We start from the raw sequence: 18,673 nt of genomic DNA, 5'->3' as shown, positions 1-18,673 counted from the left end.
TCATCTTACGGTGTTCTTACATTGACTTTTTTTTTAAGTTTAGTATTCCATTAAATATTAGCATCGTTTTTTTGTGTGTTAAAAATGAATTAAGAGAATGACATATAGCCTACACAAAGGTTTAAATTAACTCTGTGAAACTACAGGAGCAGTCTTTATTATGGCGCCCTTTACCTAATAATCTATGATAGTTAACCTTTGTTCCATGCCATTTTTTATATAAAAATAATAATTTGGCTATGAAGTGCCATCAAAGAAATTTTACTTATTCCTAATAATGGATAAAAATAAAACTATATGCTGTTAACTTAAAAACTCTTTATTTGCGACTCGAAATTTGTACAGCAATCAAATTGTTTACTATTTTATGTTTATTTAAATAAAAGAAAAAATTAGTGTGATTTCTGCTATTGCACATTAGATGATAAATATCTTATATTAGGCTCGTACTTACTCACGTTTAGCAGAATGCATGCTGAACTGGTGTTATCTGACAAAAATAATGACTCGTAAGCAAATATTGTTAAGATAGCAAAAGCCAACTTCTAGTCAACTAAATATGTCTGGAATTGAATTCCACGTTTCCATAATTTTGGTACTGGCATTTCTTACTCATATTGCCCGATGGTCTATTTTATTTAATTCCAGCTCTTTCCTTAATTCGATAGATTTTTTGAATCCACATTGAATTAGACTGGAAGTCAATCAGCTGCATTTCATTTTACTCAATCTCCAACCAATCAAATTTAGACAATTTATCCTCTGAAGTAACATCAGGATACATTATAAATTCTAATTTTTCCGATAAATCTTTGAACTAACAAAATCTTGCTGAAAATGATTCGATTGATAAATGAATTCCCGTATTAAACTCTTTAGTGACTTTTTCTTCGTCTAGCTTTTCGTGTAAATCTTATATCATTACTGATTTTTTCAACTTTGGGAAATACTTGTGGTTTTTTGGTAGCAATATCGTTACTACAAACTTGAAATTTAGCCTCAAAAGCACGAATGAGACGATGACGATAATCGTTTAGTTTGGACCTTTAAGCTTTATGTTCAATTAATTGAAATGCTGGCACAAGTCTGTAAAAAATATTCATTCTGAAAGCCACATAACATATATTATTTGAGGGTCTTGTTCAAAATTTCCCTCAATTAGTAAAAAACAGCCTGATAACTTCCAAACAATCTACCAATCTTTGAAGTACTTTACCGCTACTCAACCAGTGTACACAAACGTGTACGTGATGAAACTAAGATTTTCCATTTTTAATTACTCAGAACGTTATTCCAGGACTTAATACTAGGGCGCCAGAGGTCATCAAGAATTAACAACAAAATAACACAAAAAACTTATTTTATTGTTTTAATCATAATGAGAAACCTCGAGTCATGGAAATAATAACCAAACAAGCAAATATTAAATAAAGTCTATGGGATGTCGTAGATAACCTGACTCTTGAATAAAATACAAAATAAATAAAGTTCCTGAAATTGTTCACTGAGTAAAAGTTTTGGGGTTTTGCTCCGGCTTGCTCGAGCATGAAACGCCTAACCAAAAGACTTCTGGACTTGTGTACATATAGTTTGTGCTAATGTGAGTAAATTTGCTGTTAATCGCCGAAAGTCAATGTTCTACTAATTTTATGATAATCCAAACTTTATATAATTATAGTTCGCGTATGTTGACGGTAAAATTTACGCCAATTTTAATTTATAGCGATGATGCAGACCATACCTTAACTATAGATGCTTAATGTTGTTCGTAAAATACTTCGTCGCTCACGTGAATTGAATGCGATTATTCTGCATTCAATTACAGGGCGTCAATTAACATTGCCCAGTATTTTGACGTAATTTCCAGATCAATAACGCCGAAATTAGCATCGCCACGAACGAAATATTCCCAGAGGGAATACACTACCACACGCACTAAATGGCGTCATTTTCCACTCTCCCTCTTCTCTCTTGCCGAAATTAAATTGTTAATTGAAAAGGGCCAATCACGGCCGCGACACGTTAGCGTCCTTTTTAATGAAGCCAATGAAATGTCAATATCAATCAAGCATAGGCTCGTTAAAGCTGTTCCGAACGCCGCGCGATTATTTATTTTAGCAGTTGTCATGACGACACAGCACGAGATGCGCGCGCCGCCATGCGTGGAACAAAACAAAACACTGCCGAAAGTATCGGGAAGCGGTATTAACCTCGAACGTAAAACAATAATAAACAGTTTCAGTTAGTCTGATAATACCGTAGTATTACACCAGCGAACATTATTACGCATCAGAGGGCATTATACACTGAGTTGACTTCATCCAACAAAGCATCAAATTTTCGTTTATTTAAGTCTGCGACGATATGACATTCACTATTTTTGTGACTACTGCCATTATATTTTCAAGGGAGCCAAAACCACCCTTACACAAGGTTTGTTGATGAATGATGCAGTGTAATTCAAGAATTGAATGTCCTATGCGTGTTTGAAATGTACTGATAAACCTATTTTTTTTTTGCCCACTATACTTGAAGCAACATCAGTCGTTATCGAAACAATTTTACTTAAATCAATTTCTCTCCAAGCAAGTGATTCTTATACTGCTGTACAAATATATGTACCCTTAGTAGTGTTGGCAACGATGTTAACGCAATTAATACTTATTTGACCTCGTTAGCTACGCATTATCTAGGAAAAACCGCTAAACGAGCAGATGTTGTTACATCAGTTCTTTCGTCAAGATATAGCGAAATAAAAGGACAGAACTCGATGTCATTTTTTTGTTGTTCGTTTACATATTCTTCCAGTTTTAGCATTCTACCTTTTATTGTGTTTCTAGATAAAGGTATATCTTTGATACGCTGAATTACCTTATCTTTATTTTCAAAATCATCAAAACGTGAAGGGGCGCTTGCTAACCAAGACTGTTTCAAAAATTTCCCCTCATTAAAAGGTTTACCATGCTGGGCAATGATATTTGCAGCCAACAAACTTGCGGCACTTGTATGACAATCCTTACTAACATATTTAATCATAGACGTCAACTGTCTATTCCTCTCTTTCAATGCATATGCAATAAATTCCCTTTGCTCTGATTCGCTTTTTTGATAAAGAGATTTGTGATTTGTTTCATAATGCCGTTTTTACAGAAGATGTTCTACATACCACTGTTTCAGAACATAAAACACACACTGCTTTTTCGCCTTGATTAATCATGCAATATTTCTCAGTCCACCAAAATTGAAAGTCTCTTTGACACATCTTGCACTGTTTTTTTTTTTTTTTGCAAACTATCCATGCAGAAGGATACTATTTAAAAACGTTGACAACTGTTGAAAAATGTAATTGCAGTCGACGACGTACAAACGAAAACAAATGAAGACGAAGACAAATGAAGTGCGAGACACTCCCGTCTCGTCAATCCGTCCGTTGTTCGCTTCAGTCGGCAGCTATCTCTCTCGCCCCGTCCTGACACCAATATAAATGTCATATTATATCACATATAAACAAAAAAAAATTTTATCAAGTACATAGATTCTTTAATTATACATTGAAAAAACTTTTTTACTTAAAATACCAAATTCTTATGTTTTTTTAGGGTGCTGAATCCAAATATGATACTTAAGAAGCTGTATCACCCACCATTTGTTCACATTTTATAAATAAACATACAAAATTAACAGATTTATTACAGAATTTAACAGCTTTCATTTTTTTTAAATAAATCGAAAAAGTAGTTATAATGGATGTAAAGGGCATTGGTAGCACTGCTCAAACATAACTGCTGGCAAAAAAAAGTTTAATCTATTTTACAGTAAACAGCTGATGTTTTGTTTATTGTCAACCTAACCTCGCTTTCATGTTTCCTGTACATGTGCTCAGTACAATGTCTAATCGTGGTTTTAAAAACTCTGCTGACTGTTTTTTGTTATATTTGTGGTGAGTTTGTGATTAAGAAACACCAAAGAAATATTTCAATCTTTGTAAAAAACGTTTATCTATCATACTTTGGAATTAAACTTAGTGATCAAGATAAATCTTGGGCGCCGCATAAGGTATGCTATGTATGTGTTGAAGATCTGAGAAAATGGTCAAAAAAGGGGACAAAAACCTTTAGATTTGCTGTTCCTATGATATGGAGGGAGCCAACAAATCATTACAATGATTGCTACTTTTGCGGTGTTGATATTACTGGGCATAACTCAAAAAACAAGAAGGTAATAAGCTACCCTAACCTTCCGTCCGCTACCCGACCAGAAGGGCATGGTATAGATTTGCCGGTCCCTGAACCACCAGATAATTTAAATTCTATTTCAACGGAAGTTTTGTCTGATGTATCTGAGATAGATGAACCAGATGTTGAAGAATTCCAATGTAATACAGAAAATGCAGGGCCTAAATTGTTTACTCAGATCGAGCTTAACGACTTGGTCAGGGATCTGGGCTTAACGAAAGAAAAAGCTGAATTGCTTGGCTCTAGACTTAAAGAAAAGAACTTGTTGGCGGTTGGAACCAGCATTAATGTGCATAGGAAGAGGGAGCAGCAATTTTCCAAGTATTTTGAACAGGAAGGTGACTTAGTATACTGCTCAGACATTCCCGGCGTGATCGGTGAATTTGGTCTTGAATACAAAAAGGAAGACTGGAGGCTGTTTATTGATTCATCCAAAACTAGTTTAAAGGCTGTTTTATTGCACAATGGTAACATGTATGCATCTAGATATCTGTTGGTCATTCTGTTCATATGAAAGAAAGCTATGAAAACCTAGATAGAGTGTTAAATAAAATAGGCTATTCTGCTCATGGTTGGAGGATATGTGGCGATTTAAAAATAATATGTATGCTTCTTGGTCAGCAAGGTGGTTTTACCAAATTTCCTTGTTTCTTGTGTGAATGGGACAGTAGAGCAAGGGATCAACAATGGTGCAGAAAGAACTGGCCTGTGAGGGAGTCTTTAAAACCTGGCGAGAAGAACATTCTGCGCAAAATCCTAGTAGATCCACAAAATGTACTCCTACCACCTCTATATATAAAGTTAGGCCTCATCAAACAGTTTGTCAAGACTTTGCCTAAATATGGACCATGTTTCAAGTATCTCTGCTAACAGTTTCCACACCTTTCAGAAGCTAAACTAAAAGAAAGCGTCTTCGTCGGACCTGACATTAGAAAAATGATGTTTGACGTTAACTTTGAATCCACAATGACCTTAAATGAGAAAGAAGCATGGTTATCATTCAAGCAAGTTGTTAAAGAGTTCTTGGGAAATGAAAAACACCCAGAATATGTTTCTATTGTAGCTAAGATGTTAAACAAGTTTAAAAATGTAGGATGTTTGATGAGCCTGAAAGTTCACTTTTTAAACAGTCACCTAGATTACTTCCCGGAGAATTTGGGAGATGTTAATGAAGAGCAAGGTGAGTGTTTTCACCAGGACATTAAAGTGATGGAAAAACGCTACCAGGGCTGCTGGAACACCAACATGATGGGGGACTACTGCTGGTCACTTCACCGAGAAGTTCAGCAAGCAACTCATCGCAGAAAAAGCTACACAAGAAGCTTCAAAGAAAAAAGAGAAAGAAAGTATAAACCACTGACAAGTGAAACCTGTATTAGCACATTATATCACTGTTGTAAGTAGCTTACTGTAAATACAAACCATGCTTATGATGAAACATAGTGTTCCATTAATTTTCCCATATAGAGGATTTATACTATATAATAAATTGTTGCGTGTGCTCCGCACACGCACATCAAAATATGTCGCGCGGCGCCTAACCGCGCGCCGATGCAACCAGCACAAGCCAAGTGTTCGCGCGCTGCGCGCATGTCGTTCGGAGCCGCTCGGGAGCCCTCGGGGAAGCTCGTTTTGGCGGGCTGCCAACCGGACATCGCCGAAGGCGCCGGTTCCGGTTGCCCCGACCGAGAACAATCTGCCATGTTTGATACTCGCAGTTCGCAGAGTATAAAAGGGGGCCCATATTGCGCTCAAGGAGGAGACTCGTCGCGACCATCAGCGACGCCAGCCGGAGGCCCTGCTGGTCTTGCCTGCAGAAGGAAGCTACACCGTCAACACGTCTCGCCGGCCTGCCGTCACGCTGCCCGTTGGAAGAAGCTACCACTTGGTAAAGTACTGTTTCGTCGTAGACACTTATAGACCGAGTGGGTAGAAAACTTAGAGTGAGAAGAGGGGCAGTGATGACGGAGGCAAGGCTTGGAGACGGCGGTGTGAGCTTGTGAGCCTCGATGAAAGACTTGACAACTGACTGGACATACAACACTTAGGTGCGAAACCCGGCAGTGACACCCGAAGAATAATCCCAGTGCCCACACCGACGAGCATTTATCGCGCTAAGATAGTTTGCGCAGATAGTCACTGGTAATCCATGCATCGACTTGCCCGCAGAAATACGTCTCGACAAGAGTCGACGAGGTGTTGGAGTAATTATTAGAGGTCTGCGTACCTACGTAAATACATGCTATATGTATTAGTCATCTAGTGTATAAATAGTGTTATTTTAGTTACTGATGTTTGGTAACTTGTTCATTGACAGAGATCAATAATACTCAATAAGTCGCGAGTTATTTTCTTTTACAGTCTGGGAATTTATGTACGTTGTAACTTAGCTTTTATTTTGACGGTGTACCCAGCAGCAAGCGGCGTGCCAAGTATGAGAGCACGGGCAATTGTAAAGTTGATTTGTTAAGCTGTATTCACGTGTCTCATAATTGTTAAACGTTTCTGTTCGCAGACTTTCGAATCAGAGCCACGCCGCAAATTTCAACTGTTTACGTTTTCGTCATTAATGTTGTAATGAATAATTTCTTGTATGATCAGTAATAAATGTATTCAGTTTTCGCCACACTCTGTTTCCTTCCTACTCCTTGTTCCCCTCGTGTGTTTAACACGAGAGGCTACAAAATAATAAAAAAAAAAATAGCTGATTGCTCGAAAACTATGGGTGATACAAAAAAAATCAAAGCTATATTTGGATTCAGCACAAAAAAAATCTATAAAGATCAGCTTACCTACTAAAGTCAAAAAAGTTTTCAAAATAAATTTTTTTGTTGGCCTGTGTTATTTTCGTGACGAATTATTTAGTGACATGCCACCACTGGCACGCATGTCACTGGTTCGTCATCCGTGTACGAGACTGTAAAAATAATAATAGAATCTGAACAGAATTCGATGGGGTTGTTTTTTTTTTCGGCTAGATATTTTCACTATGGAGACCTCAATGTACAGAAATATAAATAAATACAGTGTACATTTTTAAAACATGCCAACGCTTTTTCATCAAATAAAGCCTTGAAACAAAAAAAAAGAAAGAAAACATTTGGTTATTAAATTTTTAGAATCACATAAGAAAAACCTCTTTAAAAACCAAATCTTAGAAACTATAAATACATTACAATTTAAAGCCAATTTTAACTTATTTAAACATTATATTACGCAACTGTAAACGAAAATCATTTAAATATATTTCGTTCTAAGATTTGGTTACCATATAGGTTTTTCTTATGCGATTTTAATAATTTTACAGCCAAATGTTTTTCATATTTGTTTATTTTTTGTTTTGAAGAACATTTTATGAAAAACAGTATGCAATTTTTTTATACGCTGTAATAATTATTTCTGTACATTAAGGTATCCGTAATGAAAATATCTAGCTGACAAAACCAATCCCATATAATTCTGTGTAGTCGTTAAGGTTCTATTATTGCTTTATATTCTTGTCATTCATGCACGTTGCGATCTTCCTATCCTCTTAAGTATTCTGCACGGATTCATAACGATCCATGACACCACAAATTACGCGAGAAGGAGATAAGTTGATGAAATATAAAACTAATACTGTATATGCTATAGGGTGGGGCCAAATGCATTTGTAGACTGATGAAGACTAGCAAAATTCAAATTTATGGACCTCTGTTCGCACCTGTAACTTTGCAGCGTTGCGTTTACGGACGTAAGACGCTTTTTTTTTTTTAAATACTAGTTTCAGCATTCCCTGTCACCCATTAAATTTATGCACAGCAATTTCCAAGCAGTCAGTATTTTACGGATTTCACTGTCATAATTCATAGTTCATAAACCTATCTTGTAATTCATCTTCAGTTCTACATCACTGCAGTGATGAGCTTACAGGCACAACTAGGCAAACAGGCCAGTATGAGACTAAAAAGACAGTCAATAGCAACAAAAAAATAAGCGATACATCACTCCGACGAGAAATCCTCGACAAAGTATTTTACGATCTACCGACTATTTACCGTTAACCATCCAAATGTTACCATGCTGGACGCAATCTTTTATGAACACGGAAAATAATATTTATAAGTACATGATCATGGAACGTAAGTTAATAGACCTTAGATACGAATATTCCTGACTTAATTACACTCAAAAACAAGGAACAACGCTACACAACAGTCCTGAAAATCACAAGCAAAATGCAAGACGTGAAGATATCCTACTTCGCAGCGACAGCACCGTCTTGCAAGGAAATGTATGAGCAAAGTTAAAAGATACGTCGCACAGTTATTAACCCTGGAATTCTTAAAATGCCAAGAGATCCTAGATTGATGTGGACAAAGAATTGGTGCTCATAGTCAGGCAAAGGGTTGGAAACAAATAATCGCCCCATGACCAGATACAAATGCTACGAGAAGCCTTTAACGGTAAATGCACAAATATTTTCAGACGCTGCGACACTAGAAGTTCCTTCGTCACCCATTGATAGCTTAAATAAAACCCGACTACCTGGGCACACATTTAATGTGCAGAGATTCAGAAAAACCACGCGACTTAAAAACTGCTCGAGATTTCTGAGTAGGGTCAGTTTAAAAAAAACTTTTAAGAATACGTTGAGGGCGGATGAGTAGTTCTGTTTCTGTGTTTAGTTATTAAACTGTATTTTGAGGAGAGCGTGGATAGCTAAAACGCGGCTACGCAGAATAATATTTAGGCATACCTAAAACATCTGGTTGATATTCTTGAAAGCACACAAGGGACTAGCGTTTTACCTTTATCATCATTGGTCCACCATAAAATGTTATTGTACCATTCAAATTCTATAGTTGTCCTATGCACGACGATAAGACTATGTGCCAGTTCAGAACCTTGCGTGTAGAGGCGATACCGCGCTATAAGCCCCAGCGAGCGTCGCACTTATCAACCCGCATCACTAACACAAATATACCTACTCCTGGCTAGACGGGTCCCTTCAGTAGATGCAGTTAAAACAAGCTTAACGAGCTAATACAGGGTGGCTACCAAACTGTAAAGAATAAATTCCCCGACTTTTCCAGGACAATTATTTTTATTCCCTGACCATGCCTAACAATTTCATCAAGTTTTTTTTTAAGCGTAAAACCTTCTTATTTTTGCATTTTAATTAACTTATCAGATAACATACACGAATATATGTCAAACCAAAATAAGACTATAATAGCTTTAAGAAATTAAAATTTTTCGATTATAGTGTATGTTAAGTGATGATGAAATGGCTAATATTTAGTGAATTATATATAGGTCCTAATGAACATACACATTCTTAAGCAATATTAGCAAACAATCTTACTTAAGAGTTTTGATTAGTTTTTCTATGTCTAATTGTAAGGTAAAAAATTAGAAGAGTAATGGGTCTTTTTTCTTAATAATGTACGTAATTTTGTTGCCTGTAAATAATAACACATTTTTTGTTGAATATTTTTAACACTTAAAAAAAATTTCGATTATAGTGTATGTTAAGTGAAGATTAAAAACAGAACTGTTATATACGCCATTTTACCCAATTATGTAAAAATTATTGTTTTATTTACTCATTTGATGTATAATAACCTAAAAAAGGATAATAATCTAAGCGTTCACAACACTGATCATTATAAAAAATAACTACTATAACATACAAAGAAGATCGCCTGCAGTAGCGGTAGCAAAGCGAACGAACTATCTGTGACCTGTCTTCTTTGAATTCGAGATGGGAGCGGACGAACTAAAAGAGCGACCTAGTTCGCCAAGGAGCTGCGAACTAAAGCTGGAATTACAATGCCCCGACGGGTCCGACACGACAGGCCCGACAAACTGTCATGCAGCATCTCAGCACGACAGATTTAAAAGCGTAGGGTCACAATACCACGACAAAAATAACCCGACGATTTTCAATTTGGCCTTCGGCAAATCGTGCCAAGCTAAATACTTCAATTAAAATGCATTATAGAATGCGCTAAAAACAAAGTAGGCTCTTTTATTTATTATTGACAGTTGAAGTGCAAAAAAACATTTAGTCGTTTGCGATACGAAGTAAGGTTAAGTTGATTCGTAAAACAAAGAGTAGTTTATTATAGTTACAAGGAAACAAGATAAAGATATGTCAGTGAGGGGAAGAAAAATACTCCTGATGTTAGCTGTGCGAAGAATTAAAAAGAAACGAAATGTTAAAAGATGGATTCTAAACTAACGTCTTTAACCATAAACACGATTATAACTGTTTATGTTTATACAAACAGACTAAAGCTCTTTTCACAATACCGCGACGCGATGTGACGTGACGTCATACCAAACCAGCCAATCACAACTACATCGCCCGCGATGGGCGACAGCTCACTTGGCGACGAGGCTGTTTCGTCGCTTCGGCGATGTCGCTAATGACGTCAGAAATAACAGCCAATCAGAAACAAGATTGTGGTAAAGAAGAACTGAAAACAAGAGTTAAGAAACGATGTATTGATGCATCTAAGTAATGTTACTAAACAACACGTGGATTTTGTTCAATTTAAATGAGTTTTGAAGAGCGTCTGATTGATGAAGTTCAGAAAAAGCCGTGTATGTACGATGTTTCTAGTAACAAATATTGTTATCAGACGGAGAAAAATAATGCTTGGTTAGAAATATATTATGGGCTTCGCGATTCCTATCCATAATTAAATGCTTCTACCAGTCAGTCAGTGTACAAATATAATAACAACAATCTGAATATTACCGCCAAAAACTTTTGATTACAACCATGTTGTAAAATATCCCCAGCAGAGTGCAGGCTGGTTCGGTTTTTTTCGCCAGCTGCATGGCGATCGCGTCGCGCTATTATGAAGTGCACTAGCTGGCGACATATATTTACGTCGCTGCCTTCGCTACATCGCGTCGCCAGATCGTGTCGCATCGCGGTATTGTGAAAAGGCCTTAAGGCAAGCTACAAATTTTTCAATTCACCCACACGTAAAACGAAATTTCACTTTTCAGCAAAAAGATTTACCAAGTAGGTAAATATTTTTGAAATTTAGTTCTGTACTGTTTTTTCCGTTGCCGTTTTCTTTTCTGTCGGGCAGCCCGACACGACGAAATTAGGAATAGAATCTATTCCTTGCGGGCCGTCGGGGTGCGTATTTTGTCGGGCTGATGCAACGGCGAGCTTGTATTTCATTGGCTATTGAACTTGTCGGGCCTGTCGTGTCGGGTCGTCGTGGCATTGTGATTCCAGCATTAAAGGAGCGCTCCCGGTCGCGAACTATTATGCGCAAGTCTAATGATTAGCTACTCTTAATATTTACCTTTCACTTTTCTTATCCTGTATTGGAATTCATTTAAAAAATGGTTTACTCCATAAAAGTAAAGGGCTAAAAATTTTAATATAACCAAATAAACACTTTAACTCATTATTCACCTTTACTCTTAGCTTTCAGCAACGGCAATATTCTTCCCAAGCCCACACGTTCATATCTGATCCCGCGCACATGTTTTTTTTTCTTCATCTTTGTCTTCTACTTCTATTCTCTCCTTTTTATCTTCAGAACAAAGCCCGACTAGTTTACTAAATAATACTGAAAACCTGTACACACCACTAATCAAAACGTTTACACAAAGAGGACAGCAAAATAAAATAAATAGTACATCTGAAAAATAAAACGTAGAGAAGCACTACACGACTGGGAACAAAAAAAAACACACGTTTTCATCCCAAAACGTTCGTGTACTTGTACCACAGTTGCCAATAATACGAGAAACAAAAATAAAACTATCTCTGTCATATCGGTGTACTATGAGTTATAAAACTAGTAAGCATAGAATAATTTGGTACACGTACCATTACTATGGTGGCAATACAATGCTTGCGCGCGCGCGCCAGCCAGTTGTTATCAGCAACGCAAACACAGCAAAGTGTTTTTCATGGACCCGCGTCATCAAAAATGGCTTCATTAAAATGTCAAACTTCGTATAAATTATAGTATTCAGAAATTCAGTTAATAATTCGATACATACAATTAACAAAGACTATGAATAATATTAAGCTGTAAAATGCTGCAGCAGGAACTTTAGACAAGATTTAATTTTTTCCCTGACTATTTGCAAAATTTCCTGACTTTTCCATGACTTTTCCCTGCTGGCAAAATTCCCTGACTTTTCCCGGTTTTCCCGGTTGGTCGCCACCCTGTAATAAATTAATGGTTCCTCCATGCTATTTTCATAATTTTAAAAGATTTTTCACGCAAATACACATTGTGTCCTGAATACGCCCTACGATATTCGCAGAAACAAAGACCCCCTTAAATCTCAAGTCACAGAATTGAGCACAGGAAGGCTCAAAGGCGACGATATGTCAAGGAACATAATGCGCTTAGCACCTCTCACATCCCGACGCAGTGCTCGTAAACTCGATTCACGACTACCGCGACCACGGGAGTTGAGGCTTAGCGCGCGCGTCCACGCTGACGGCGGACACGTCCGCTTGTAACGTTCCCCGCTGGAAACCCTTACACGCTGGGAACCATTCCCTTCAGCATTAAGTTACGAATCTCACGTGCTAACCACAGCGCACGTACACTGTAACAAAAGTTTTGGCTGCATTACTAAACATATAATGTAAGTTATAGCTACATTAATAAGGATCGCAAGTTTTTCGCGGCCATTGTCTGAAGTTGCTTGGCTTCTGGGTTCGCAGTTGAAGATTTCACAACCGTTTCGGTCGTCCTTGCAGTCACCGTCTTCAAGGTAGCCTTTACCTACTGAGTTAAGGAAATTCTCTTGCCTTTAAATACTCTCGCCTGAAAGGGGAGTGTTTTCCCTGATCGGCTGCAGCTGTGGACAAATAAGAGCCTTCTGAGTGGCTGGTTTGTTTTGCCAATCGAAGTGGGTCTCTGTTTCTAAGTTTCCTTTGCATTTGACATTTTCCTGAACAAATGTAGAAGGTATAACATATTTGTACGGTAAATCCTCCATACAATTCCATTCCATTACATGCTTGGAAATCTTACCCAATAAACTTTTAGAGTCTACGGAGGAGTCAAATTCCCTCCAGCACAGCCATCAGTACGAAACCAAAGAGGATGTTGGTTTATTTTCGCTGACTTTGCAAACCACTCGTGTCTTGCAACATAACGACCATAAACAAGGCGAGTGAGGCGAGGGAGTGGACGTGCGCCGCATGAGAGGTCACCGCAAATGTATGCACGGCGCAAAGGTCTGACGAGCCACGACCGCCGTAAAACAAGAAGGAGAAGTCGGGGAGGGGGGAGGTGGAGCCACGGAACAGAAGACACTCGGGGTTCCGCGGCAGGCAGCGAAAGGGGAGAACGCGATCACGTGTTGCCGTATTGGGTGGAAGAGAACGACAGTCGTCACGCAAAGTGGTCCCAGGTTCGAGTTCCACGTGAGCAATGAATACGCGTGCCCATGTTCTGGATAGTTGGCCGAAACTAACAAATACGTTGGTAAATTAAAACGGGGAATCGCCAATGGTTTTCTCACTCACTTTCAATCCAAACACCTTTAAAAATATTTTAATAACTATTATGTAAAATTTTAGCTAAACACTAGGCAAGAATGTTTCATTATAACCACAAAAAAAAGAGAGAAATGCCATTAATATAAACAACTGCTTGACAACAATCTACTACATTAAACACTGACATTTCCCCCCTCCCCTTCCCGGGATCTACGCCCATGCCGAGCACACAGAATCCAATCCATCTTCCTTAGTTTCTGTGTAATTTTCTTCAAGACTTTTTCTGTTTCGGCTTTTCTTGGTTCGGTGGCGAGAAAATTACTTCTGAGAACCAAGGCATCTTGAATATACTAGATGATGATGATGTAGATAGAACTTATCAGAGGATGGCACAGGTGATGGGACCCTGGTGGCGGTTTGTGATTTGTAGCATCTTGATGGAGTGACAGTTACATCTAAGGCAGAATCTGGTGGATGGTTTTATATAACTGAAGTAGCTATTTTTTTTGTGTTTTCCTACTAAGATCTTCTTATAGCAGCGAAAATGTGATTTTTGGGATCATATAAGCTGTTCGTGTACCAGGTAGTTAAACATAATATTTTAGTTACAAAATAAAACAGTACCATTTATTTCAAGGTGGAAGAAGTATTAATTATGATCCACTTTAATTTGTTTTAGCAGGTTAACAACAAAGTTATTCTTTTTAAATGGTAGAGAACAATAATTTTTATAAAATACCATTGCAAAGAAAAAAGTGAAAATAAATAAATAAAGTTACATACCAACGGGATGAGGCATGCTGAACACTATTTCTTACCTGCAACAAAAGAAACTATAATTTTAAATTTGTCAACCTTAATGTAAAAAAGGGTTAACAACAGCTATACAGGTGTCAGAGAACTTAACGTCAAGTCAACATCAATTAAGCCAACAGCCCAACCAATTATTTTCGATGTCTGTTATGGTGACATTCGCAGTTTTGTCTTAGTACAGTTACTAGTAAATTAACAGTATAATTCCAAATAATTGAAAATTAAAATAAAATTTAAAAAATGATAAAAGAACCAAAATACTCTCAATTGTTTCAGCATGCTCCGCTAGTTATAGTTATGGCTACCTGGGTGTATTTTAAGTTACTCGGACAGGAGTTTACAATCGTAAATGACGATTTCACGTTTTTGGTATTCTTAGTTACGTGTGACGTCTCGATTCTCTGTGGCTACCGATCGAGAGAGCCCGGCTGCTACTATATTGTCGGAACCTGACTTCACTATCGGCAACTCGCTTTCAAGCATGGAGACTTGGAAAAGTGTGGCAACCGTTACGTATAATATGATATTCACGCATTCGCTGTTTAGGTACTTATGATATTATTGTAAGTAAATTTAAATGCATTTACGTAGTTGCTGTTTAAATACCTATTATACTATTATATACAAATTATAACAAAAATTTCTCGTCCAGTTATTGTAAGGTAGAAATGGTGGAATGAGTTGTCATTGAGTTTTATCTGAAGGAAATAGTTTTATGAGTTCAAATCTCTATGTACGATTATTTTAAAAATAAATAGAGTGCATTGTTGTTCAAACAAATAAAGACTTAAAATTATTTTAAAATGCCTAGACTGTTAGTTTTAAGCATGTCTTTCCTAGCTTTATCAGCATGCTCAGATATTGTTTATAGTGATATTATTTTTGTACTTAATATTATAATGAATATTTTCAAGAATTACATTTCTAAATATTCTTCTTGATTTAAACCAACATCTAAATAAAGACTTCATTTTTACTAAAACAAATAAAAAACAAGCAAGTTAAAAGGTTTCACTCTGGCATGAAAGATTACCGGAGATTACACTGATTAAGTAAGGCGCGACAAACTATACTCTCAGTGGCGAGGCGTGAGGTTTACATGAGGGGAAGCAATAACTCCGTTCACACCAAAACATGATGAGGCTGGGGGGGGGGGGGGGGTCTGGGGGCCCTCCGCCGGGAAAATATGGATTTCAAGGTACAAAATGGTGCTATTTAAGTAGTTTTCTTAACTGAACATTGACTATTCCACAGGTAGAAAAATTGACATTTTTTTTAAATACATTATTTTTGAAAAATAATTATTGACTTACATTATTCTGATAGTAAAATACCTACTCTACATTACTTATATACTAAGTGGGAGTGTAGTATCATCGTACGCCCACAAATCCCCCACGCACTGCCAGCCAACAGCCCGCGGGAGAGATGCGCGCGCCCCGAGAGACGACCGCCGACTGAAACCAAATATTGTAATAGGATAATATGGGAAACTCAGGCCAATTAGCATTGGCGAAGCGCGAGACACTAGACTGCAGCGCATTCTAGCGGCGTGGACTGAAGAAAGCCCCGCGTAATTCAATTTTACGTGCATATTAAAGGCAACATGTTTACACAATTAAGTGTAGAAATTCAAACAAATTTAAAGGCTATTATTCATACAGAACTGTTCTCAGGCTTTATTTAAAGGTATGTGTCAAAGATAGATATGTAATTATGTGCAAAATATAATCTATCAAAATAACTGAACAAGTAGTAGGTAGTATCTAATTGGTTTTCCAGCTGTTTTATTTTTAAGGAAACAAGAACTAGTTTTAGTAACGGAAGTAAATTGTATGTATGAAATTAACTTCTCACCTGAAAATGTGACTGCATTTTAAATAAAAATCCTTAATTAAACCGAAAACATATATATATTTATTTATTAGGTTTAGAAGACTTTATGATAGTGTGATATTGAAATTGGGAGAATTATTAGAAGGAGACAGCGGGAGGCTATAGAAGTGCATAGAAACTAAAATCATTAAAAGTTCTTATGCTGTCACCACCGAGTTAGGTTATGTTTTTTGGGCTGGGGTTATAAGTGTAGCATTGCATGTTTGTTTAAGAAAGATCTAGACATTAATAAAGAATATTAGTTTTGATAACTATTATAGTTTTGTTTACATAATTGTATAGTTAAATATGAAGTGACTTTTGAGCATCAATAGTCATTGGCAAAAAATGTTGACACCCTATTTAACAAAACAGACTTAAGGTATAGGATAAGTGTAATTATGACAAAACCTAGCTGCAAGTGTTAACACATTGTTATTATTAACATTAAAAATGGTCTAGCAATAGATAAATTACTACCAGTAGTATATTAGCAAGAACCTTCTTAATTCCAGAGTAGTCTAAGGCATGCCACATTTTTGTTCACTATGGATGCTGCAGCGGATAAGTTTTATTCTCCATCAAAGCAGTGTGATTCTGGAACTGCTGTTTTTAATATTGTTAGGTTAGGTTGAGTTCAGTTAATTTGAAGGTGATCTCTGCATAGCTTGCCAGTATACAAGGGAAATGGCTCACTTTACAATAATTACAAAATTTTATACCTAATTATAAGCATATATTAATTTTACGGCAGTACTTTTCATGTTAGGAAATGAAAATGTAAATCGATATTAGTTTTCATGCAAGAGACAAGGTGTAAGTACCCAAATGATAAACCTGTTGTTACCACCAGCCTGAAGAATGGTGAATAAAATGGGAGTGCCCCGGTAAAACCCCCAGGCAATGCAAACGTCCACCATGTTTCCAATTAGTTAAATATCTGTGCTGGGAATCAATTCCCAGTCACCTTGGGAAGCGAGTGTTATCACTCAACCAGTGCATCTCCGTTGGAAGTATTTCTATTTACACACACTACATAATATAGTAAAGTTGATATACAGGAAATAAATTCTTGGTGGACATGTAAATACTAGACTTTGTCTAGTATATAAATATGTATGTCATGTTATATCAGGTTTCTTCCATTTAATATTTTGGGAATTCCTTCAATATTAGTTATGCAGACACTCATATGTAATAGCTGTACTGAAATTTTTTTAATTTACTTACTTCCACTGGTATATATGAAATGTGCATTCCAGTTACAATATGGAACAAAATTAATTTATTTATAATAAATAACATTTTCAATACGAGAAATACTGTGTTTTCATGCAACAATTAACTTGATTCAAACTAGTTGAACATGCTAAAGAGGGCGAGGTTAGTCAGCATTTATGTAGAACTTCATATCCATAGGAACACTAATAGCATGCAAGTTGGGATTGTAGAAATAAAAATACAACCTCCACACACAAATTTTATATATTTATTTGTGCTATAAATTTTTTTTTTTCAATTGTGGATTACTAGTCATCAAGATATATTAGGGCATAATCTCTTGTTATCAGATATTTTTTAAGATTGGTTTTACAGGATGAATACACAGGACATCAAATTGCATATCAAAAATTGAAATACAGTTGTTGTACTTTAATGAAACACATTTCAATATAACAGAATTATACCAAACCTTATTTTCATAATTACATACTTTCAAAATGCAGAAGTAACTACATAACATAACCCTTTAAGTGCATTATTCATAATATTTGTAATATCTGCTTCTAGAAATATTACAGAATACACTTGATAGTTTAAAAATTTAATTCTTACAATTTTTTTTTAGCTGTAACTTAAAATTCGACGTACCTACAGCAACCAAACAATTTTACCGGCAGGTGTGACACAAAATTAAAAAATTTTCTTCACAATGATATAAAGAATCAACACATTTCAGATGTATGTATTAGCATTCTTCTTGGCTGGCTTCAATTTTATGTAATTCGACACATTTCTAGCTTCAATCATTCAACCACTATATGAATTGGATACTTCATCTTAAGGTTGCAACATAAACATAAACTTTAATGTCATTAAACTCGTTAAGTATAATAGAAATTGCCAACACATTACAATATAAGTACATGAAACATTTATATATACAAATAAAATATTACATTATTATAACTTAGAAAAACATAAGGTCACTAAAATTTAAATTGTTACATTCTTCCAATGAATACCATGCATAAGTTTTAAACCA

At 36.3% G+C, this 18,673-nt stretch overlaps 1 protein-coding gene across 2 annotated transcripts in view; it reads right to left on the bottom strand.

The window, feature by feature from the left end:
• The window catches only part of LOC134541884 (lysine-specific histone demethylase 1A-like), a 686,470-nt gene that overhangs the window by 425,278 nt on the left and 242,519 nt on the right, over positions 1 to 18,673 (bottom strand). Inside the window, exon 12 of one of the 2 annotated variants that reach the window (XM_063385604.1) lies at positions 9,470 to 14,537. The exons of the other annotated variant lie outside the window; for it this stretch is intronic. Within the exon in view, the coding sequence (XP_063241674.1) occupies positions 14,527 to 14,537 (11 nt within the window). The 3' untranslated portion in view covers positions 9,470 to 14,526. Of the gene's footprint in view, positions 1 to 9,469; positions 14,538 to 18,673 lie in introns of those variants that run through there. 2 annotated transcript variants of the gene reach the window in all.

Source organism: Bacillus rossius (genome assembly GCF_032445375.1).
Source record: "Bacillus rossius redtenbacheri isolate Brsri chromosome 4 unlocalized genomic scaffold, Brsri_v3 Brsri_v3_scf4_2, whole genome shotgun sequence".
NCBI lineage: Eukaryota > Metazoa > Arthropoda > Insecta > Phasmatodea > Bacillidae > Bacillus > Bacillus rossius.
This window is presented reverse-complemented; position numbering and strand designations above follow the sequence as displayed.